At 37.1% G+C, this 24216-nt stretch overlaps 1 protein-coding gene across 9 annotated transcripts in view; it reads left to right on the plus strand.

The window, feature by feature from the left end:
* Positions 1–24216, plus strand: part of ppfia1 (PTPRF interacting protein alpha 1) — a 108401-nt gene that overhangs the window by 58230 nt on the left and 25955 nt on the right. For 5 of the 9 annotated variants that reach the window (XM_052097797.1, XM_052097800.1, XM_052097799.1 and 2 more), the window contains exons 12-23: positions 1180–1242; positions 1335–1417; positions 1535–1676; positions 4532–4755; positions 7590–7821; positions 11053–11082; positions 12889–13013; positions 13190–13359; positions 13835–13925; positions 17697–17778; positions 18480–18680; positions 21160–21222. In XM_052097797.1, coding sequence (XP_051953757.1) covers positions 1180–1242; positions 1335–1417; positions 1535–1676; positions 4532–4755; positions 7590–7821; positions 11053–11082; positions 12889–13013; positions 13190–13359; positions 13835–13925; positions 17697–17778; positions 18480–18680; positions 21160–21222 — 1506 coding nt within the window. The remainder of the gene's footprint in view (positions 1–1179; positions 1243–1334; positions 1418–1534; positions 1677–4531; positions 4756–7589; positions 7822–11052; positions 11083–12888; positions 13014–13189; positions 13360–13834; positions 13926–17696; positions 17779–18479; positions 18681–21159; positions 21223–24216) is intronic. The other 4 variants (XM_052097802.1, XM_052097803.1, XM_052097804.1 and 1 more) reach the window with 2 other exon arrangements.

A 24216-nucleotide genomic window follows, 5' to 3' on the forward strand; every position in this document is an offset into this window, starting at 1 on the left:
CCCTCCATATCGATGCATTTCTCCTGTAGACCCGCAACTGCTGTTTCAAGTTTACTTACAGTTGTTTGTAATGAGGTCACATCATCTGAACATGCAGATAACCCATGTTCTATATCTGTTACCGTCTTTTTCATAGATTCTAAATCTGAGCGCAACAGCGTGATGTTACCGACAACCTCCATCTTCACGGCGTGTAATTCTGACCTCATATTGTTGAATTCGTCTACAAGAACAGTCTTCAATTCAGCCCTGAGCAGCGTAGGGATATCATTTCTCAACAGCGACAGAATTTCTGCCTTCATATCCGCCATTTCTGTTTGTTTCTCCGGCGATTTCTGGTCACTGCTCGAGGTGCCAGGCCTACTCGCAATACTTTTCCCCATGTATGTGTACTGTCGCAGACTTTTTGCCATTTATGTGCCGCAGTAATTAAAAAAAAAAGTTGTTCAAAAACAAGAGGCGCTACTACAGAATGTATTCGTGCCAATTTAAAACAATAAAACGCCCAAAAATATAATTAATTTAACACAATTTAGCGGAGCTCACCAAAAACACAACTTACTCCATGCCTGCTCACCAGCGCCCCCTAATTTTGCAGTTTTTAATAAAAAATAAATAGTTCTATAAGTTGAATAAAGCTTAGGCAAATTTTTCAGTTTGTGAAATTGCACTTTTTTTCATTTTTAAGTTTTTCAATTTTGATTTTAACTGGTTTGGACTGCCACCTCACAGACAAGTTCGATGTGATACATGTGCTTTGTCATGCTTGTCTGGTACCTCCTTAAGCTTATTTTATAACATCTTACAGTAAGCGACCAATCAATGTTCTGCATCATGAGCTGTGTATATGCAAAGGGGAAAAAATATTCTCACAATCACAGGATATTATGTATCAAAGTTAATTCTCATGCAGTCGTGGAAAAACACAGACTGACGCCGACAAAGTTCAAGGTGGCTCTAATAACACTGGGTTAATATTCCTACTTTTTGTAGAAAGAAAGCTTTCTGCAGAATTTTTTACTTTATCTTACCAAAGATCTGTTCTCCTGCACTGTTGCTGCCAAACACAATGAAAGTCATTTTGGAATCGTATCGTGACTCCTGAATTGAAAATCATCAGTAAACCCCCATTTTTACTAACAGTGTTTGATATGATTCTGACTCATGTGTCTGATGCAGAACGCTCTGATTCGTGATCTGGAACACACTAAAAAACTGATAGAGGAAGCTCATCACGAGAAGGTGAGTGACAGACGGCAGGTCGCTCACGTCATCTGAAAATGTGATTAATGTGTGCCGTAACAAGTGTTTTTGTGTGATTATGACATCATCAGGAGCAGCTACTCATTGAGATCGAGACCATAAGGTCAGGCAGCGAGAGGGGGCGCAGTAGGAGCAACTCCATGCTGCATCATGGGTAACTCACGCAGCACTTGTCTGTGCTGTTGTTGTCTGTGCAATATAAATTGGTTTTATATGCTTTACACATCAGTGCTGCTGTTATTTGTGATCGGCTGCTGTTTCTATCATGCAGGCGTTCTCACGTGAGTGGCACACCAGATTTCAGGTACCCGGTGTCTGTGTCGACAGTTATGGACAGCCACCACAGTGGTGCGCTGGTGCTCAGACGACCACAGAAAGGTCGAGTGTCTGCGCTCAGAGATGAGCCCTCCAAGGTGAACAATCCTGTCTCATTACCTGATCATATGAAGATGGAGCACATGTGATGAATGAAATGCATTTATCTGAAGTGCTTGATGTCAGTAAGTCACAGCAGTATTGGGGAAGCCTTGAAACTGTAGCTTCCCTATCTGCAAGGTACTCATTGCAGTTAAGCCATAGTACAGCTACAGATGACACCTTGAACTGCCAATATTCCATTCACTGACTGTTTGATGCATATTGCAAGCAAGACTGGAAAACTTTCTCACTCTAGTAAATTTTAATCCAATTGAATGTTTTTACAACTTCCGATAATTAAGTGCACACCATATTTTTATCATTGTTAGGTTATGTATTTAACCCAGGTTTTCTGAAAGCAGGAGTGAGGTATCCCACAATGGAAAATGCTTCAGGCGTGACCGATAATGGAAGCAATTAAAGTCGCAGTGACCGCATCTGACTTGCGTTTTATTCAGAAGCAATTACCTTTGAACACAACTTCGTTGTGAACCCTATTCTTTTAAAATTAAAAAATTCAAGCCAGCGGGCCTATAAACAAGGTAGTTCGAGGTAGTGCACCAGGATTTTGGAGGAAAGTTACAGGCTGTTGAAGGGGCAGGGTTAAAGCAAAAAAATTATAATTTGGACTATTGGTTTAACTGCCAAGTGGTCTCGCATACGTCAGCAGAGAAGAATCAGTCTTATCAGCAGAAGAGCAAGCTATTACATTTTGATTAAAGATTACAAGGTCAATAAACCAATGGAATGAAATCTGATAAACTTTAAATGAATAGTTCCATCAAAAATTAACATTTTTCTTTTTTTCTCACCAAAATTACCTGCCATAAGCTTCCAGGTGGACTGTGATGCTCCTCACTGAATGATAATTATATCAACTTGGTCAAAAGAGGGACAACAGTCTCCTTAAAAAAATAAATTAACTATATAGAAAACCACTAAGAAAAGCCTTCATCGGCCAAAAACAAAGGACAATGCATCTACATGTATTTCCTCAGTTTATTCAGAATAACTTCAAGGACTTTAACACTAAAACTTTTAGTTCATACAAAATCATTGTTTAATCATTGACCCACAACATTTATTTTACTAATTTTAACCACTAATAGTTCTAAACATAAATAATTAATATTGGCATTATATTCATTCATTTTCTGTTATAGCATATGTGCATGTATATGTTGTGAAAAGCGCTATACAAAAAAATTTGACTTAAGTCATCATTTACTTAATCTCATACCATTCCAGATGTGTATGACTTTCTTTTTTCTGCAAAACACAAATTAAGAGTTTTAGAAGAATATCTCAGCTCTGTAGTTCAATAAAATGCAAGTGAATGGTGACCAACATTTTGAAGCTCCAAAAAGCACATCAAAGTAATCCAGTGTTTTGATCCATGTCTTAAGCGATTCAATCGGTTTTGGGTGAGAACAGACCAAAATGTAACACTTTTATTTCCACTGTACATCTTGCCATTACAGTCTCTAGCCACCATCATGACTTCAAGCTATGATTTCACTATTACACTTCCAAGTGCTTGACGCGTACACAGACAAGTCCATTGATAGGCCATTAAACACAAACTCATTAACCTAGCGTTTGTCTTAACTCTTTCCCCGCCAGCGTTTTTAAAAAAAAGTTGCCAGCCACCGCCAGGGTTTTTGACGATTTTTGCTAAACTTTAATGGCCCTTAGAATATTTTCTTCCATGAATATATGAAGATGCTATATATCACAATAAAGATCTGAGCCTCTGCTTTTAGGCAAAAAAAAAACGATTTTATTTTATGTTCATTTGTTCTTTTTTTATTGCGACTTGAACAGAGGTCGGTTTTGTCAAAAAACAACATTTCAGACAAAAAGCTGATAAAAAGGCATGTTTATGTCTGATATTTTGAGCTTCTCAATACTCCACTTCTTCATGTTTGAGACGATCGCAGTCTGTTTCTTTGATCAAAGAGTTGCATACTCTTTCAAAACGTGCGGAGGGGTCTTCCTTACCGTATAACACCTAAAACACGGAAACCCGGAAAATTCCGTGTTTGGCGGGGAAGCGTTTTTTCATAAAACACGGAAAATTACGTGTTTGGCGGGGAAAGAATTAAGGAGCACTCCTGGAAACCCTGGAGCGAAACGCATACAAGATTGATAAACTGACAAAGCATGTAGTTCACTCACATCACAGTAGACGGTGCAAACAATCAAGCAGTATTTAACAAAAGATGCTTTATACTAATGCTCTTTACAGGTTAAAATGTGTTTAGAACCACGAACCGGCCCCACAGCGGAATCGGTGCTTTTAAACTAGATATAACCTTTAAGAACCCTTCATGAATTTACATGCAAGTGGTTGTTGGCCCATTGTTCTGAGTCAAGCCCCACATGACGTGCTCTAAGATTAACAGACTACCTTAACAGCAGAGAATGCTCTGCCCTTATCCAAAAGGTTTTTCATAAACAGAGCATGTCCGCCACAGAACATAAGACGAAAATATGTCTCCGCGCACACCACTCTTCAAACACCCCACTTCGAATCATATAGTGCGAGCGTTGCGGCGGCTCATGTGCTCTAAATCATTTCAGTCACATCTCTGGAAATCAAGTTCCCCTCTGGCTAAACGGCATGAATGTAATGCCAATATTAGTTATCCATGTATAATACAAATTAATAAACTGAGTAGATGTTGGTGGCCAATGTTTAAATGAAAGGATTTTGTATGAACTGTAGGAGTAATGACAATGTCTTTGAAGTCCATCCTGAATTGAATACAAATATTTCTGGATCTTGATTAGAATAGGAAAGTGAATTATCAGTAAAGGAAGGCATGTGGATGTGATATTGTTTGTGCAGGTTCAAACTTTGGATGAGCAGGACTGGGATCGACTGCAGCAGGCGAATGTTCTTGCTAATGTTGCTCATGCATTTGAGAGTGATCTGGACATGTCTGACATGGAGGACGACAGGGAGACAGTCTTCAGCTCGATGGACCTGCTGTCTCCCGCAGGACAGACTGATGCTCAGACTCTCGCGCTGATGCTACAGGAACAACTTGATGCCATTAACAATGAGATACGGTACTACGCTTCATATACTGCTTTCAATGACTGTTTGTTTTGAGTAGCATTGTTCAGGAGGATTGTGAAGGAGAGCAGAGCCCCAGAGCTGTGTATGTGCGTGCACATCTTGTTTTTGAGGGTTTGTGTGTGTTGTGGTGTTTGATAGGTAGCATTTTTTGTAATTTTTTTTTTTTTTAAAGAACCTCACTTTTAAAAGAATGAAGTTATAGATCTATATAATGCACTTTGTTTTTGTTAATGACATGTTTAATAGTCTACTCGCCACATTAATTAAAAAAGTTATTGAATATAACAATTTTAAAAAAGTGTATCCGTTGATGCTAAAAAGATCCTACTTTATGGCCCCTGGGCTTTCCAAAGTTGAGTACCCCTGCTTTATTGACCATTTCAAGGGCTATTCGTTGGCTTAACCCTCTGGGGTCTGAGGGTGTTTTGGGCCCTGTAGAAGTTTTGACATGCCTTGACATTTGTGCTTTTTCAGTTGCTTAAAAACATATTAATGGCTAATGTCTGATAACACTGTATTCAGCACAAACTGGGCTACAATAATATGTGATCAACATGTAGGTACATGTTTGTATTTTTGAGAAAATAACGTTTATGCATGGTTTTTGAAATAGTAATTGAAATAAGGCCATATAACACACATTAAACATTTGTCCACAAGACTTTTGAGAACTTGATCTTGTAGCCTAGGGTTTTAGCTACAAAATGATGTGAAAACCATCCTGATCACTCATTCATACAAAACAATATAGTAATTTTTGTGTGAATATCACGAATATTGATGTGATTCACGCCCGAGGAGACAAAGACCCCTCCCCTGGGTCTATCAATGAGGAATGTGACAGAAAGAGAATGAATATGAGGAGACTTAATGATTAAAATCAAGTTTTAAGTTAAAAGAAGTAATCTGACTATACATTTTCTTTACATAAAGACTTTAGACCTACACTATCGTTTTAGTTTTAGAAGTCTCTTCTGTTCACCAAGACTGCATTTATTTGATCCAAAATACAGTATAAAATAGTGATATTATGAACTATTTACAATTTAAAAGAACAGTTTTCTATTTGAATATATTGTAAAATGTAATTTGTGATCAAAGCTGAATTTTCTTTCATTACTGCAGTCTTCAGTGTCACATGATCCTCCAGAAATCATTATAATATGCTGATTTTCTAATATGGGCATATTTACATCACATTTGACACATTTACACCCAAACACATATTTGCAAGCACAAGTTTCGTCGATGATGAGGCAGCATAAACACTAGTTAAAATATAATCTAAACATTCATATTATACTTATATCATATTTATATCATACAGCATACAATTGAAATACCTGCTTTAGCTGAAACAACATTTAATGCAACTAAAACTTACCTATTAGGACATATTTCAATACTCTGAATCCTGGTTGGCAAGTCTGGAAACAGTCCCACTAGTAAAATATGTACATGTTTATATAAAATAGCATGTCAACTAATGTAAGTAAAAACTAAATGACTTTCTCATCCGAAATAGTTTCCTCAGCTGGATCAAGTCTCTCTTTAAAATATAAATGTTCATCGGAGTCTCGCTCTTCTTCTGAGGAAAATGTTAAATCTTCGTCACTATCCAGGAGTTTCCTCACCTGTGTATCATGCCATCTTCCAAATGCGCAGAAAAGTGAACGAACTAGATGTTTTTAAGTCACAGTCGGGGGCGTTTACCATTTACATTGATCGCCTCGGCACATTACCGTATGAATAGCGCTATAATTAGGGATAATAGGGACAATTAGCTGAGCCAGGAGAAACTGTACATTGCTTTGTTTCATACAGATTACATTGCAGGAGAATATTTGTTTTAAACTTGAATTGTTTTATTTAAAAAGAAACATTTTAAGCTTCCTTTAGACATATGTTTCATGTATTCATGGAGTTTCAGTTCATTTTTGTGACATGTTTCAGAAATATGCTCGTACACAGAGACAACTGAAAGCCTTTTTATTTTCTGTATTTTACATTTACATTTACATTTATGCATTTGGCAGACGCTTTTATCCAAAGCGACTTACAGTGCAATTATTACAGGGACAATCCCCCCGGAGCAACCTGGAGTTAAGTGCCTTGCTCAAGGACACACTGGTGGTGGCCGTGAGGTTAGAACCTGTGACCTTCTGATTAACAGGCCTGTGCTTTAGCCACTACGCCACCACCACTCCATTCTATTTTACAAATGATGATTTGTATGTATTTTGAATCTGTTTCATCATGATGAAAATTTTTTAAATCTGTATCATCATGATGATACAGATTTAAGACTGTAACCTGCAAACTTAATCTGTGTAAAACAACCCACACAAAAGCGTAGCTCCAATCCTGCTGCCCTCCATCGATGGTGTTTTTTTTTTTTCCATTGTATTGTGCGTGCAAACAACATCAGGAGAAAAATGGGCAACACTAGATTACTTCACCACACGGCTTCCCATTGTAGGTGCGAATACAAAATAGAAAAGTCTTTTCATTTATGTAGTTCCTCTCAAAATGATCCTTCCAGAAAGTCCCTCTTGCAAAATACTGGAATTATGTATGTTCAGTATGATGAGGAGCAGAAGAGCACAGCACTGAGAGCTGTGTGTGTGCGTGTGTGTGCGTGTGTGTGCGTGTGTGTGCGTGTGTGTGCGTGCGTGCGTGTGCGTGCGTGTGCGTGCGTGTGTGTGCGTGTGTGTGCGTGTGCGAGCGTGTGCGTGCGTGCGTGTGTGTGCGTGTGTGTGCGTGTGTGTGTGTGTGAGTTTTTTAGTGCTTTGATGATGATGATGATGTGTGTGTGTGTGTTTAGAATGATTCAGGAGGAGAAGGAGAGCACAGCGCTCAGAGCTGAAGAGATTGAGTCTCATGTGAGCAGCGGAGATGATCTGGTTGGACGTTTTTGCTCAATGGCGTCTCTCCCGCCGTCATATCTCGGTTCCTCTCATGTAGACTCCTCTCCTCCCGGATCAGGTCACTCAACACCTCGGCGGCCTTCCCGAAGCCCCAGCCGAGAGATCAACCGCATGGGCGTCATGACCCTGGTGAGCTTGCTGCCCTTCAGCACATCAAACCAAACAATCCCTTGTGTCATTCATCAGTGTTGTGTAGTAATACACTCGTCCGTGTGTGTCCACTTTTATCAGTGTTGTGTAGTTACACACACACGTGTGGTGTGTGTGTGTGTGTGTGTGTGTCCAGCTGTGTGTGATCCAGAGTGTAGCATACAGCAGTCCTCTGCTGACCTGTACTCCTGTGTTTGTGCATGTATCGCCCACAACATCCCTCAACAAACTCTGTCTTCCACAAACTCACCACTTAACTTACTGTGTCCTCAACAAACGTTACTTCACTAAAATGTTTACATATCAACATTAATTTAACATAGACTATGACTGTTTCCTGTCCTAAGTAGTGTTAATTATTTTTTTTATATCTGAGCTTTAGAGGAACTTTACTAAAGCACTTCCTGCTCTGTTCCCCTGATGGACAAATAGGGAAATGAGCAATTAGACTTAAAGACAACCCTGTTACTCCAAATGACTATTTACTCTGAACATGTTGGTGAACAAATAACATCCAGGTTGGAGTGATACCAACATATCAACATTGTAATTTCAGTAGTTGATACCAGTACCAGTGAAATTTCAAGATTCTCCATACCAGTTTACATACCATATCCTTTCATCGTCATTTGGGTTTTCACCCTTCAACAGCGATTGGATTATTTTCTTCTTCCTGTGTGTGCTCCGATGAACGGAGTATCCTTTTGAACACTTCCCTGTCTATTTTATTGCATTCTATAACATGAAAGTGCATTTTACTTAATTTCTTAATAAAGATACTGTTTTGCAAATGTTTCCACAAGCACATGAAAACAAGCAATGTACTGTATCTCTCTGTCTGACAGGCACGAGCGCTGTTTCATAAGTGATGCTTGTTAAAGCTGATTACGTTTACTGTGAGTGCATGAAACTCAAGACTCTTTACTCTCAGTTTGCATTTGTTCTGAAAGCCAAAGCCATTGGATAATGAGTAATACCCAAAACAATTTAAATATTAATATAATATAAAAGTATATGATTCATTTATTATGTTTTCATGGGTGGAGTTTGTTCAAAGCTCTGGCTGCTTGCGGTGACCAAAATAACGTTAAGTAGCATTAAAAGGATAGGCCCCCCCTCCTTCTGCAGAACACACCTATTTTGAAGATTTTTTAAAGAATATTTCTGCTCTGTTGGTCCATACAATGCAAGTGAATAGTGACCAGAACTCAGAATGTCTAAAAAGAACATAAAGGCAGCATCGACTCCAGTGGTTAAATCAATGTCTTCAGAAGCGATATGATAGGTGTGGGTGAGAAAAAGATAAATATTTAAGTTCCTTTTTACTGTAAATATACAATTTTCAAAGTGATATAATTTTCAAAAATATACAAAGTGACTTTCACTTTCACATTCAGCCACCTACTGGTTGGGGCTGTTCAAATGTGTTGATTTATAGTAAAAAATTACTTTTATATTGATCTGTTTTTCACCCTCAATTATCATTGCTTCTGAATACATGGATTAAACCACTGGAGTTGTATGGATTACTTTTATGCTCCGTTCTGGTCACCATTCATTATGAAGACCAACAGAGCTGAGAAATGCTTCAAAAAAATCTTGGTTTGACTTCTGTAGCAAAGACATTCTTATCTGATGACATGAGGGTGAATAAATGGTGAGAGAATTTTCATTTTTGGGTGAACTACAGTACCCTTTAAGTTACCCGTGAACACCGCTGTTTCCTATTTAACCCACAGTAGTGGCATTTTTGGCACTATTGTTTATATTCGCACTGCATTTATTGGTATACTCTAAATGTAAAAAAAAACAAAAAAAAAACAAAGCAGAAATGTACTGTGTAAATAGTTGATGTCTAAACTCAAACATTTTCAGCCATGCCTTTTTTAGTCTGCCATCACCTTTAACATTTACATTTATGCATTTGGCAGATGCTTTTATCCAAAGTGACTTACAGTACACTTATTAAAGGGACAATCCCCCGGAGCAACCTGGAATTAAGTGACTTGCTCAAGGACACAATGGTGGTGGCCGTGGGGCTCGAACCAGCGACCTTCTGATTAACAGATATGTGCTTTAGCCCACTACACCACCACCACCATTTTGTTGATGCAGCCTTATGCTAAAATGCTATCTATCTACACTGCATACCCCATAATGACAAAGCAAAAAACTTTGTTAACTTTCAAAGTTATCAAAAAAAGTTTTTGATAACTTTGAAAATGTATAAAAAAGAAAAAACTAAAATATCACATTTACAGAAGTATTTAAACCCTTTGCTATGACACTTGACATTTAGCCCAGGGAATACTTTCTGATTGCACTGTATGTGACAGTTGATAAGCCAATGACGGTCCTTGTCCAAACTCTTTTGTTACATGCTGCCAATAAACAATGCGTGTAATGGCAAGTTTAAAACTGGCTGGTCAACTCAATGAAAAGACAATCAGGAAGCACTGGTGATTGATCTCTATTTGGCACTAACCAGTACTGTTGACATTTTTATTTATTTTAATATGGTTGGAACTGAAGTACTGGTGCTTTTGACAACTTTGGTCCAGAGTAAACAGTCTTGTGTGTGTGTGTGTGTGTGTGTGTGTGTGTGTGTGTGTGTGTGTTTTGTGATTTACGAGGACAATTATGTAAGTTACAAATTAGTAATTACAAGGGTATTATGCTATAAATGTGATTTATGAGGACATTTCTAGTGTCCCCATAATTCAAATCGCTTAAAAATCATACTAAACAATGTTTTATTGAAAAAGTAAAAATGCAGAAGGTTTTCTGTGAGAGTTAGGTTTAGGGGTTGTTAGGTTTAGAGGATAGAATCTATAGTTTGTACAGTATAAAAGTCATTATGTCTATGGAAAGTCCTCATAATGATAGGTAGACCAACGTGTGTGTGTGTGTGTGTGTGTGTGTGTGTGTGTGTGTTCAGGGTAAACACATGTCATCTGTGTTCACATGTCTTTGCTCAGCATTAAGCTGTCTGTCATGTGAAGTGTGTTTGATGTGTGTGTTTGATGTGTTTGGTGTGTGTGTGTGTGTGTGTGATAGATAACTCTCTTCGACACATGACACGAGCTTTACTGCTTTTCTGATGCTGTTCTGAGGGTTACTAAATCTATTTGCCTGTGTTCTGTGCTTTTATTTTGAAATGCTACTAACTTGCTTTCTCTTCTCTTTCTCCACTGCTTGTGCTTCTAACAGCCTAGTGACTTACGGAAGCATCGTAGGAAGGTAATTTAGAGAAATCATAACATGTGTAACCCTTCTGTACCATCACTGACAGCACCAAGTGCATTAGAGTTGTCATGATACCAACATTTTTGTAGTTCAACACCAGTAAAATGTCAAATTTTTTATAAAAAAGTCTATACCACAGCAAAAATGGATTATGTTTTTGAACAAAATTGTCTATTTAAAATATAAAAATCAATGTAATTAATTAATGAAAACAAGTGCATGGTCCTTTTTAGTGTTTTTCATTTATGTAAACATTGCTTAAATTTTTTTTCACAAGTAGTGCCCTATGAAACATTTTAGATTTTCACGAATCTTGTTTTCCATTTAATTTTTCTGAAGTTTAATTTAACTCCATCATCAAAATTATATCTTTTAAACTTCAGTAAAATTTTAATAGAACAATTATTTTCAACATACCATTGTATATGTTTTTAGCACATAAAGTGCTTCTTTAAAAATCTTCATAGCATAATCTAAATTTTAGAGTTATTTTTGCTTAAAGGAATGTTCTGGGTTCAATAAAGTTAAGCATTTCAATCGAAAGCATTTGTGACATAAGGTTGATTACCATAAAAATTAATTTCAACTCGTTCCTCCTTGTCTTTAAACAAAGCACACATTTAGATTCCAGTGAGGCACTTACAATGGAAGTCAATGGAGCCAATTTTTAACAAATTTCAATACTATAGCCACAAGACATAAAGGATATGCATGTAAACATTATTTTAGTGTGATAAAATCACTTACAAACCATTTCTGTGTAAAGTTGTAGCCAGTTTTACAACTTTGTTACCATGACAATGTAATGTCAAAAACCCTTAACTACTTTACAGCTCAAATAATACATAATAAATAATAAAAAGTTTTAACTGAAGAATTAATGCCAGTGCTTTTATAAAATTATAAAATTCTGCCTTTTTAAACCCTCCAAAAATTGGCCCCCCATTCACTTCCATTTTAAGTCCCTCACTTTAACCTAAATTTATGCTTTTTTAAAGAAAATGAGGAACGAGTCGAAAATAACTTTTGGGTTAATCAACATAATGCCACAAATGCTATCGATTGAGCTTAACTTGTACTGAGCCCAGAACATTCCTTTTTAAGTCTTTTTATCAAAAAGTGTACTTTTCTCATGGTCACGAGCAATGTGTGCCCTCTCGATCTCCCACACACAGTGGGGGTACAGACAGACATTGGGACTCGAGTGCAAATTTAAGGTCTTGTGTCTTGCTTGATTATGTAGAAAATAACTTGACTTGGACCAATGACTCGAGACTCGACTTTGACTTGAAGTGGATGACTGCAGTGACATTAATTTTTTTCATGTTAAATGCTTTTATGATTGGTAATAAAAAGCTATTTAAAAATATTATTGTGAAAACAATAAATTGATACAGAATATTTAACCATCCAGTAGTTGTGTTAATGACGCTGTCATTTACCATTTTTTTTATTTAAAAAAACCAGTGGATTTGAACCATTTGAACAATGGATTTGAAATGCTGTCCATCATTTTGATGTACAAAAGGATTAACAATGATAGAGCAATTAAACATAGTTATTCTTTTTTTTCCATTTTACCCATCTTTACCTGGCCTTACTCTCTCTGTCACTCCTGTGCATGATAATAAAGCACAAAAAAAAGTGTCACGAATGATCAGACTCCGGTCGCTGCCATATCACTTGATGCCAAAAATGCATTTGATGTGGTAGAATGGGATTATCTTTTTAAGATTTTGGAAATGTCAATACCGTGAAGTGTGTGTTGTGTTCCCTGACAGTGATGTATGTTTTGTTTAGTGTGCACAAGATGATAAAGCCATGATTAGATGTGAGACGTCTCCCCCCTCTACCCCCTCCTCAATGAGACTTCATAAAGGAGCGCTGCACACCGCCAGTCACGAGGACATACGAGACATCAGGGGGTCAGTGATCACACACACGCACGCACGCACGCACGCACGCGCACACCTCATGCAGAGGCTTTGAGGTATGTGTGTCTGTGATGCATGTATGTATGTATCTGTGATTTGGGAATATGTAAGCAGCAGTAACAGCAGTCAGGACTCACGTGTGTGTGTGTGTGTTTGTGTGTGTATAGAGCTGGTGTTCAGGATGGCATGGGCAGTAACCCCAGCAGCAGTAACAGCAGTCAGGATTCACTCAATAAAGGTGTGAAGAAGAAAAGCATCAAGTCCTCAATTGGCCGACTGTTTGCTAAGAAAGAGAAGAGCAGAGCCAGTCCAGTGGGGAAAGAATCTGCCAGCACAGGTGCCAATAAACATTTCTACACACATGATCCAGAAATTACTACATTTCAATAATACAGCTATATCTATGAACAAACCTGCCAAGAACATGTCCAAAATCTAAATAAAAATAAGACATTGTTTTGCATAAAGTTTTTTTTTTTTTTTTATTGTGAAATTTTCATCCCATTAAAGCACATTTACCCCATCTCTATTGATCAACCTAAACTCACGTTTGAATGTAAGAGAGAGCTTTTTAAGGCAGACTTGGTTATTAACTTTTGATGATTATTATTATTATGTAATACTGGTAATTCGTCAATAAATATCCTCAGTACGTGACAAAAGAAACAACATTTTTCAAATGCACAAAATCCAGTGGAGTTGTATTTGATGCTCTTTCACAGCTTTGCAAAAGTAATTGTTGGCAAAAGTAAAGTAAAACCAGTTTGTAAGTTTAGAAGCTGAAGTGTTTGTGTTGGTTTGATCGGTAAAAGGTGGTACACCCGATGGAGGAAGTGCTCAGGACTCCATGACACTTGCTAAACTGGGTGGCCCTGCTGACAAGAACAGAAAACTGCAGAAAAAGTGAGTTAACATTTCAATAACATGGTCTTTCACTCTACTCTCTTCACTTACCTGACGAAAACAACAAACTCCACACGAAGACACTCAGACAGCAGCATATTGTACAGTAGAGTACTTTATAAATGTGACGAACTGATTCCGCTTCAACTGTAGCGTTGTAGATTCCGTAGTTTCATTAATCTATGAAGAGGATATGTATTTAATAGTTACTTTATTCAAAAATGTAAAAAATAGACAAACGGCTCCAGATACCCTCAAACATCGACTAGATTGTAGTACCACCTGTTTACTCCAGATGGCAGTAATTTAAATTTAAGATGTGTGCCAAAGCTCAGTTTATACAGTGAAGAAAACAACCAGACAGCACAAAACAGACATTCATTACGTTCTTGCATTCAAAACATTTGATGGAGCGCAAATTCGAACTAAGGGATCTCAAGATGTGTTCGAAGTATTAGACTATATTTAACTTGACACTGTGACCTAAAAATTTTGTTTATGGCGCAACGCACCCGAGATGCTATATATATATATTTTTATTTTTATTTTTATATTTAAAGATAATATAATTATTTGATCATCATATATTGTAGTATTGCTATATGAGGGGCTTTCTCAGCTAATATTTGTTTATGTGATTAATTGCGATTAATTAATCGGGACATCATGTAATTAATTCGATTAAAAATGTTAATCAATTGACAGCCCTAATTAAAATATAATGAATTATCCATTCTCGCCATCATTTCCACATTCATTTCCACCCATTTCTGGCTCACATTAATATGTCAATGTGAAAATGTATATTGTTAAATGTTTAGCTGTAGATGCAGTGCAGTTTGTGTTTGACCGAGTCAGTCCTCTTTTCCACTGTGTGAACTATTTGTACCATGAAACATATACCAAGGAAAACTCTAACTGTACCAACAAAACTGGCACAGTTGAGATCTGTCTGATTGTACGTGTCACCATCACATCAGTCTTCCATTCATTGATTCTGGTTATTTTCTGCTCTCTTCTCACTACACTCCTCATGTCATTTGTAGCCCAAAATCAGGGTAAGTGGCCGCAGTGTGTCTGTATTTTGGTTGGACTAATGTTGGCATGAAAAAACTTCCTGCATGTCTCATGAATGTTTTTCATACACTGATCAGCCACAACATTAAAATCACCTGCCAAATATCGTGTAGGTGCCCCTCGTGCTGCCAAAACAGCTATGACCCATTGAGGCATGGAATCCACATGACCTCTGAAGGTGTTCTGTTGTATCTGGCACCAAGACGTTAGCAGCAGATCCTTTAAGTCCTTTGAATTGTGAGGTGAGGCCTCCATGGATTGGACTTGTTGGTCCAACACATCCCATTGATGCTCAATTGGATTGAGAACTGGGGAATTTGAAGGCCAAGTCAACACCTTGAATACTTTGCCATGTTTCTCAAACCATTCCTGAACAATTTTTGCAGAGTGGCAGGGCACATTATCCTGTTGAAAGAGGCCACTGCCATCAGGCAATTCTGGTACCATGAAGGGGTGTATGTGGTCTGAAACAAACTTTAGGTAGGTGGTACATGTCAAAATAACATCCACATGAATGACAGGACCCAAAGTTTCACAGCAGAACATTGCCTAGAACATCACACTGCAACCGCCGTCCTGCCTTCTTCCCATTGTGCATCCTGCTGGCATCTCTTCCCCAGGTAAACGATACACACGCACCTGGCCTAAAAGATATCATGATTCATCAGACCAGGCCACCTTCTTCTATTGCTCCATGACCAGTTCTGACTCAAGTACCCGTTGTAGGCACTTTCGGCAGTGGACATGGGTCAGCATGGACACATTGACAGTTCTGCAGCTACACAGCAAGCTGCGATGCACTGTGTGTCCTTACACCTTTCTATCTTGGCCAGCATTACGTTTTTCAGCAACTTGTGCTACAATAGCTCTTCTGTGGGATCAGACCAGACAGGCTTGCCTTCGCAACGAGCCTTGCACACCCGGTTCACCGGTTGGCCTTCCTTGCACCACAATTTGTAGGTACTAACCACTACATACTGGGAACAGCCCACAAGACCTGCAGTTTTGGAGATGCTCTGACAAAGTCATCTAGCCATCACAATTTGGCCCTTGTCAAAGTCGATCAGATCTTTACGCTTGCCCATTTTTCCTGCTTCTAACACATGAAATTAAACAACTGACTGTTCACTGCCTAATATATCCCACTCCTTGACAGGTGCCATTGTAATGAGACACTTCAACTCTCAGTGGTTTTAATGTTGTGGCTGATCAGTGTATGCTGGCTAATGCACTATGCACTACTAACCATTTCTGCCCTCATCTTATCTCAAGCATACCCTCTCAGTGTCAGAGCCTTAAATTTGATACAGGCAGCTACAGGTAGCAAAACAGTGCTGTAACCTTAGAACCCAGGTGCTGTAACCTGCAAATTTTTTTTATTATTTGTATTGTTTTGTTGCATCAGACATTAGGTGTGAACGGGTGCTAAATCTTTGGCAGTGCTGACACAGGCAGCTACATGCTGAAGAAGGGTGTGGTTGACTGTGCAGTTGACCATTGCTCAGGGATAAAGCGGATACAATGGATACAAAACCTTTATAATGACCCGCAGTAATGTTTATTATTGGGATTAGGGCTGTCATGATTATGAAATTTGGCTGACAATTAATTGCCAAACAAATCATTTTGATGATGATAATTAATTGTCTTTTTTAAAGCTTTCACAATTATGACAAATCATTGTGTACAACTTATACGCCTTAAGAATTAATTTATTTGTATTTTAACTTTTAGATGATTTATTTTTAGGCTTTAAAAATGAGTAATGAGTTATGAGTAACATGAAAAATAAAATTTTAAATATTAAAATACTTTCAAATATTTAAAATATCCGTTCTTTTTGTTGCCAACTTCAGTCTTGGTCCATTTTACATTTACACGGTTGTTTTTGGAACCAAGCCAATCTGAAGAATTGTTGAAGAAATGCCTGCATTTGGATGAACAGCCTGCAAACTGGATTCGGCCTAGTCACATTTTGTGGGTGGCCAGGTGCTAGTTTCATAACCTGGGCTACTGTTTAATGTATTTTCTGACTTCCCAGTTCCTGATATTGTTAATTATCGTCTGTCAACTGAATGTCACAATCGGCATCTGGATCTTTGTAAGATATCGTCAATATTTGATAACATCATCCTATTGCCCAGCCCTAGTTTGCAAGTAAAAAAAAAACAACTTACAAAGCAGATTCTGTGTCATTGATTTTGGTGGTATTAAAAGTTGTAATTTGAAAGTTTGACCTTTTCAAACAGTGCTGAATTTGCTTTAGATGACTGTACCTGTAATACGTTTACTGAAAGTCATTTAACAATTTAGAATGCATACTTCACACACGTCTTGGTGTACTGTAAGTTTGTCGATTGATGGCCTAAACGTGTCCATTCTGAAACATCTCAATGTGTGTAAAAAGTGTGGGCTGGATACTTCTCTATAAACTATGCTCTAAAAAGTTTTTATCTTTGACAATTATTTGTTTTAAACATGTTTTCACTCTGTCTCTACCTCATAGCTGACTACTCTTTAATATATTTGCATACTACTGTATGTGTATGTGATGTGGCTTGAACTGTGCCTGCAAATGTCAGATGATACAGTATCTGTGATATCTGCTTCAAGTACATGTTGTTGCTCCCATGAAACATCTGCTTTTCACATACATGTTAGTAATGTTCTTTTCGTGTTTCTTTTAATGTTCAGACATGAATTGCTTGAGGAGGCCTGTCGGCAGGGTTTGCCCTTCGCTCAGTGGGATGGACCCACTGTGGTGGTTTGGCTTGAGGTAGGTCAAAGTATGGTATAGCTCAGTATACCTATAAATTGTAAAGTTGTGTTACCCCTGTTTGTGCTGTCTAACAATGGGGTCAAGATTTCTATGTGTGTATTAAAATGTATTTATTTATTTTGCTAATTGCTAAACAAAAAGTAATAGTTGAATATTATTTTTAAATGTTTAAAATGATGTGCACTCACATGAGATAAAGACTCTAGTCAAATTAGTCATCAGAAAAAGCTGCTTAATCCCAGATATTGTGATTTAATTTAGTATTATGACTCATGTAGCGCAATATGTATTGTATTCGACGTCACTTTCATGTAAACACACCAGTAAGTCTCACCCACAGGTGATGTGGTATTGGCTTGCAATTAAAAACAGGATTGCTGTTTTATTTGAGTTTGGCACAGGAGGAGCATAACGATAAGTGAAATCACAAATGTATGTAGTGCCACTTAATGGCAGAATCATGTAGAGTTTAGGGCATTGCAAATAAATATTAAATGTGGACTTTGCTTTTCCAGTTGAAATCTCATACACAAAAATTAAAACACAAATACACAACTTGCAATAATTTTTTAGTTGGTTTGCAAATTAGAAATCCACCAATAGGAGTTTTGTCCAGAATCTGCCTTTGTAGTTTCTCTATTGATAACTCAAAATCTTTCATTGTCATTGACCAATCATCTTTGTTTTTTTCTGAACAGCTATGGGTGGGTATGCCTGCATGGTATGTTGCAGCCTGCCGTGCTAATGTGAAGAGTGGTGCCATCATGTCGGCACTGTCAGACACAGAAATCCAGCGTGAGATTGGCATCAGTAACCCTCTTCATCGCCTCAAGCTGCGTCTTGCTATTCAGGAGATAATGTCACTTACCAGCCCTTCGGCGCCACCAACCTCGAGAACGGTACGGTAGGACACATCTTACAAGCACATACATTCACACCTGCCCACTTGATTGTGTGATCAGAAACCTGACCCCATCTGGTCACTCTGAAGTATTGAGGAACTAGGATAGATATTTTAACCGTTTGTTTGGCACATTTGAGAGCAGATTATGTTGTTGCTCATTAATCATAACAAATGTTCTTTACATGTAGAGGTCTTAAATGCTCAGTCTAATTGTAAGTTTCAGAGAGAGGGTGGAAAATTATCACAAAAACTTAGTGTACTAGTGTTTTTGGTGCAAGAAAACTTAAATAACATAAGTAGACTTTCAGAGAAAATTTACATTTATTATGTGACTCCTGTAAACATGGTTGGGATCATTAGGACTGCTGATTTGTCTGCAGTATAATGTCATAAAACAGAAGCAGATTTCATGAACACTTTCCTGATCAGCATACATGAACATCACTGGACCTTTGAATTTTTGATGCACAACAACTGAAGTTAATGCAAAAACTTTTTTAGTTCTGCAAATCATTTTTGGTGCAATATCCCATCAAGCACCACTCAGGACTAGGGCTGGTTATTGATAAAGATTTCTCAAATTGATTTGTTTCACAAGCGCTCTCTTCGACTCGATTGCAATTCGACTCTGGTTCCATTTGTTATATATTAGTTATAATGTTCATTTTGCATATTCTCTCCCAGCGAATACTGTTTATTATACAGTGGACCTTCTAACTTAATACGTTATGAAAATATAAATTTTACAAAGAAAATTTCATAATTTTTTCATTATTTTAGCTTTTTTTAATGTACAAATAGAAAATTGGAACAGATATGAGGGTCTATCTGGTGATATCGCATTATAGCGGAGAATTTTTGTTTACATTTTAGATGCATAATTCTACTCTTTACCAGTATTTGCCTATATACAATGCTAAATGGTAACCAGTGCTTAAATGAGAGGGGGTCTGGGTATCTCAGCAAGTATTGACGCTGACTACCAACCCTGGAGTCACGAGTTTGAGTCCAGGGTGTGCTGAGTGAATCCAGCCAGGCCTCCTAAGCAACCAAATTGGCCCGGTTGCTAGGGAGGGTAGAGTCACATGGGATAATCTCCTTGTGGTCATGATTTGTGGTTCTCGCTCTCAATGGGTTGCGTGGTAAGTTGTGTGTGGATCGTGGAGTGTAACATGAGTTATAGTTGACTCCACAGTCTCCGCTGTGTTATACACAACGAGCCACGTGATAAGATGCGTGGATTGATGGCCTCAGAAGTGGAGGCAGCTGAAACTTGTCCTCCACCAACTTTCACTCTCAACACAGTGAAAAGATCTCTGTTGAACCTATTCACCACTAAACTACTTAATCACTGGTGAGTGAAATCTGAACATTAACCAACTAGTGGCTTATCATAGACATTTGAAATTTGGTCAGTTATGTGAATGTTTTACTCGCGTTGTTAAGGTTTGCGTGTAGAGTGAAAGATCATCTTAGGAGTTTAAGAATCAATAATTTGATCAAATGAAGGTCTTAATTAATAGGAAAATCTATATTTTTACCCAGCCCTGCTCAAGATGTACAACATTCCAAGAGGGATTGAATTTTGGAAGCAAAGTATGACCCTGCTCCGAATTTCATCACTGATATAAATTTTTTGAGTTACTCTGTTACTCTGTTCGTACTTCGGTTACTCTGCCCATCCCAAATTTACTCTTGAAATTATTTGCTTTCCTGGTTGCGGAAATGTGATTTAGACTCCCATCAATGCTTATGGTGTGTTCATGTCATGTCAGAATTACCGTAATTACCTCTTCGTAGAGCTTGTAATTACAATTTGTAAACTCAACCTTCGTGATGTCATGTGAAAAGATTAAATATTAATTGATTTAATATGCTATTTTATAATGCCATTAATGCCTGGAGCATTACTTTTTGCTGTTAAACTTTTTTTAAATGCATATAGAGGGGAATTAATGAAGTGATAAACATTTTACTGTTAACCTCAAAGCTGTTATGGCATTATAAGTGTTGCAATAGAAACGAATAAATTAGGAAGCCTGAAGATGTGAACAATTCCGAGTAGAACCTCCAAATTTCCATCTCGTAATTACAGTAAATTAAGTACATTAATATTAAATCATTTTTACAACATGCTCAAGTTTTATTGCCATATTGAACTAATGGTTTAAAACATTGGGGTGGTTGACGTAAAGACTGTGAACTGTGTTTTTTGTGGAATGTCCTTAATCGGCTAAACTCAACCCAACACTTTCTGTTGGTGTAAACCACACATGCTGCTGTGTTTTTACCATGGTATACACCTATCCAGTCTTGTCTCTTCTCTCACACACTAACAGCTGATGGAATATATTATAACAGGTTTTACTAATGCTCTTTCTGTTAATAACACATTTTCCTCTTGCCCTAATGTTTCTTCACTCCGTCTTTCCCTCAACTCTCACTCTCACTCACACGGGTCATGTGATTTGTAGTCTTCTGGAAATATCTGGGTCACTCATGAGGAGATGGAGAGTTTGGCCAGCACACCGCTCACGGTCAGTCACTGCACGAGTCAGCTTCACAGTCTGCTTAAATACTTTTGTCCTTGTGCGTCATTAGATGTATGCTTGATTTTGGTCATCTGCATGCAGCGGTCTGCTTGTGATGTGCAATGGATGAATCTCACAAAAACTTGTCCAGCTCATATGTTACATTATATTCACACTATATATTGGTCAGTGATGAATTAGGATATTTTGAAGGGCTGTTTTAAAAATATATAATTTAATCAGATTACTTTTATGACTATTTTAATAAGATATAGTATAATCGATCAAATATTTTAAGTGTTTTGTTCTCAAAATGTTAATTAAAACTTGAAATTAAATTAGTTTGTGTTTTTAACAGGTTCATTAGTTTTTTCCCCTTAAAGTTGATATGGGACAGTAATATTTACTTAAAATGCTATATTACCCTACCATGCACAATATTTTAAAATATTATTAGTAGTACAGTGAAGTTTTAATGCGAAATTGTGTGAAAATTTGTTTGCACCTTGTTCTCTTAGTAATATTTTCATATTTATCTTTTTATTTATTTGGCAGCATATTTAGCAGTTTCTCTGGTGTTTGTGAAATTTGCAGATCTCTTTTTACTTTAAAATCCATAAAATGTATAAAAAAAAAAGGCTCTACTTTAGCGTATTGTATCAGTGATTCATATTTCAGACAGAAATTTTACTGGAGTAATTGGTCGCATCACATGATGTGTGGTTGCACCAAATTATGACAAAACTGTGTGAGATTTAAAAAAAACAACACCATCAATTCCATGAAAGAAACAGAATGTAGTATTTTTAATACTTATTGAAAGCCCTATAAACAAACATTAAAAAAAAAAAAAAAACTTTTATTCACTTAAAACTTATTTGAAACTTTATAACAGTTCATTGGAGGTCATGCATTTCATTAATGTATGTCATTCAGTTGTAATTAATTGTTTGGTTCACTATACTGAGCTCATGGTTCGGTTCAATTTACAATTTTTAAACTGCCTGAATTAAGAAAAAAAATATTTTTAAGTCCTCACTTATCACAACACACATAATTTCAAAGCAGCTTTACAGAAAATCATGCATTAACAGAAAATGAATCTCTAATATATATATAAAGTATTATCCTCCATACAGTGTGTAGTTTGAGTAAATATGATTGTAAATTGTAGTAATTAAATAATAATTGTATTTAGAACCCCAGTGAGCAAGCCGAAGGTGACTGTGGCAAGGAAAACAAAACTCCATTAGATGTTGGTTAATGGAGAAAATAACCAAATAGGAAAAGGATCTACCTCCTTTTTTGGATTTTGATATTCTAGGAACTATTAACAGGCTAGAATTTTGCAATCATAATGAATGTGATGGAATATAGCATGGTAGAAGGTCACTTAAGTTCTGCAGAGCTAGACCATTCAAAGCTTTACACATTAAGAAAATTGTAACATTAATATGAAATTTAACAGGTTGCCAGTTTAGCGATGATAAAATGGGGCTAAAATGATTGTATTTCTTGGTTCTTATCAGTACTGTGGCTGCTGCATTTAGAACAAATTGAAGTTAATTTATTGAACTTGCAGGACATCCTCACAGTAATGCATTACAATAATCCTAGTCTTGAGGTCATGAATGCATAAATTAGTTTTTCGGCATCAGCAGCAGAGAGCATGGGTCATAATTTAGCAATATTTCTAAGGATAAAGAATGCTGTTCTAGAAACAATAGAAATCTAAATTTCAAAGGACAGGTTGGTATCAAATAGAACACCTAATTTCTTTGCTGTAGAAGATGTAATGTTGCATCCAGAGAGTAAATTCTTTTTATTTTTATATGTTTTTGCTTCAATAAATAGTACCTCTGTTTTGTCGGAAAAGAGTAGAAGGAAATTTCTGGCCATCCAATCTTTGATTTCAGTGATGCACTCTGCTAATTTGAAGAATTGTGAAATTTCATCGGGTTTCAAAGAAATATAAAGTTGGGTATCTTCAGCATAACGGTGGAAACTTATTCCACGATCCCTGATAATATTTCCCAAAAAGCAGAGGTCCTAAAACTGATGCCTGTGGCACTCCATACTTTACTTTTGTTTGATTTGACAATCCCTCATTTACACAGACAAAGTGGTAGCGGTCTGCTAAATAGGACCTAAACCAAGCTAATGCAAGTCCACAACATAATTCTCAAGCCTATTTAAGAGAATGACATGCTCTATGGTGTCAAAGGCAGCACTAAGATGTAAAAGATCTCAAATAATTTTCTTGGGTTTTCGACATAAACAGGAGATTTGAAATCGTCTATAATTAGCCAATTCTAAGGAAACAAGCTGTGGCTTCTTAATAAGCAGTTTGATAAGTTAATAATATTAGGAAGAGGTTCTGAGATTATATAGGAAATATCTCTTTTAAGAGCTTAGTTGGTAATGGATCTAACATACATGTTGTGGCTTTTGATGTTTTGATAATTTTTTAGCTCTTCATGACCTATGACAGTGAAGGATTGAAGTTGCACATGAGGAAAATTGAGACACTAATTGCATAATTCCACTTATTTCAGATGATTTTAATTTTATCAGTAAAGAAATAAAAAAGCAATTACTATTGTTCTGCAACAGAATATCTGATTCAGTCGATGCTTTATACCAAACCAATTAAGCCGCAGTACTGAGTAAACACCAAGGATTGTTGTGGTTATTTTCTATGAGTTTGCTAAAATATGCTGACCTGGCAGCTTTTTGTTCCTGTCTGTAGCTGCAGACACGGTCCTTCCATGCATCACAAAATACCTCTAATTTTGTATTCTTCCACTTTCACTCCCATTTTCAGAGCTGCTCCCTTGAGAGCATGAGTGTAATCATTGTACCATGGAGCAGGGCTTTTTTCTTTCACTTGTCAGCAATGGTTGCACCACGTGACATTTTCTTAATTCAGTCAAATTTACAGGCAAAAGAAATGGCCGCCACAGAAAAGCAGGCATTATTTCCACACAATGCCATTATGAC

The sequence above is a fragment of the Xyrauchen texanus genome, chromosome 29 (assembly GCF_025860055.1).
Source record: "Xyrauchen texanus isolate HMW12.3.18 chromosome 29, RBS_HiC_50CHRs, whole genome shotgun sequence".
NCBI lineage: Eukaryota > Metazoa > Chordata > Actinopteri > Cypriniformes > Catostomidae > Xyrauchen > Xyrauchen texanus.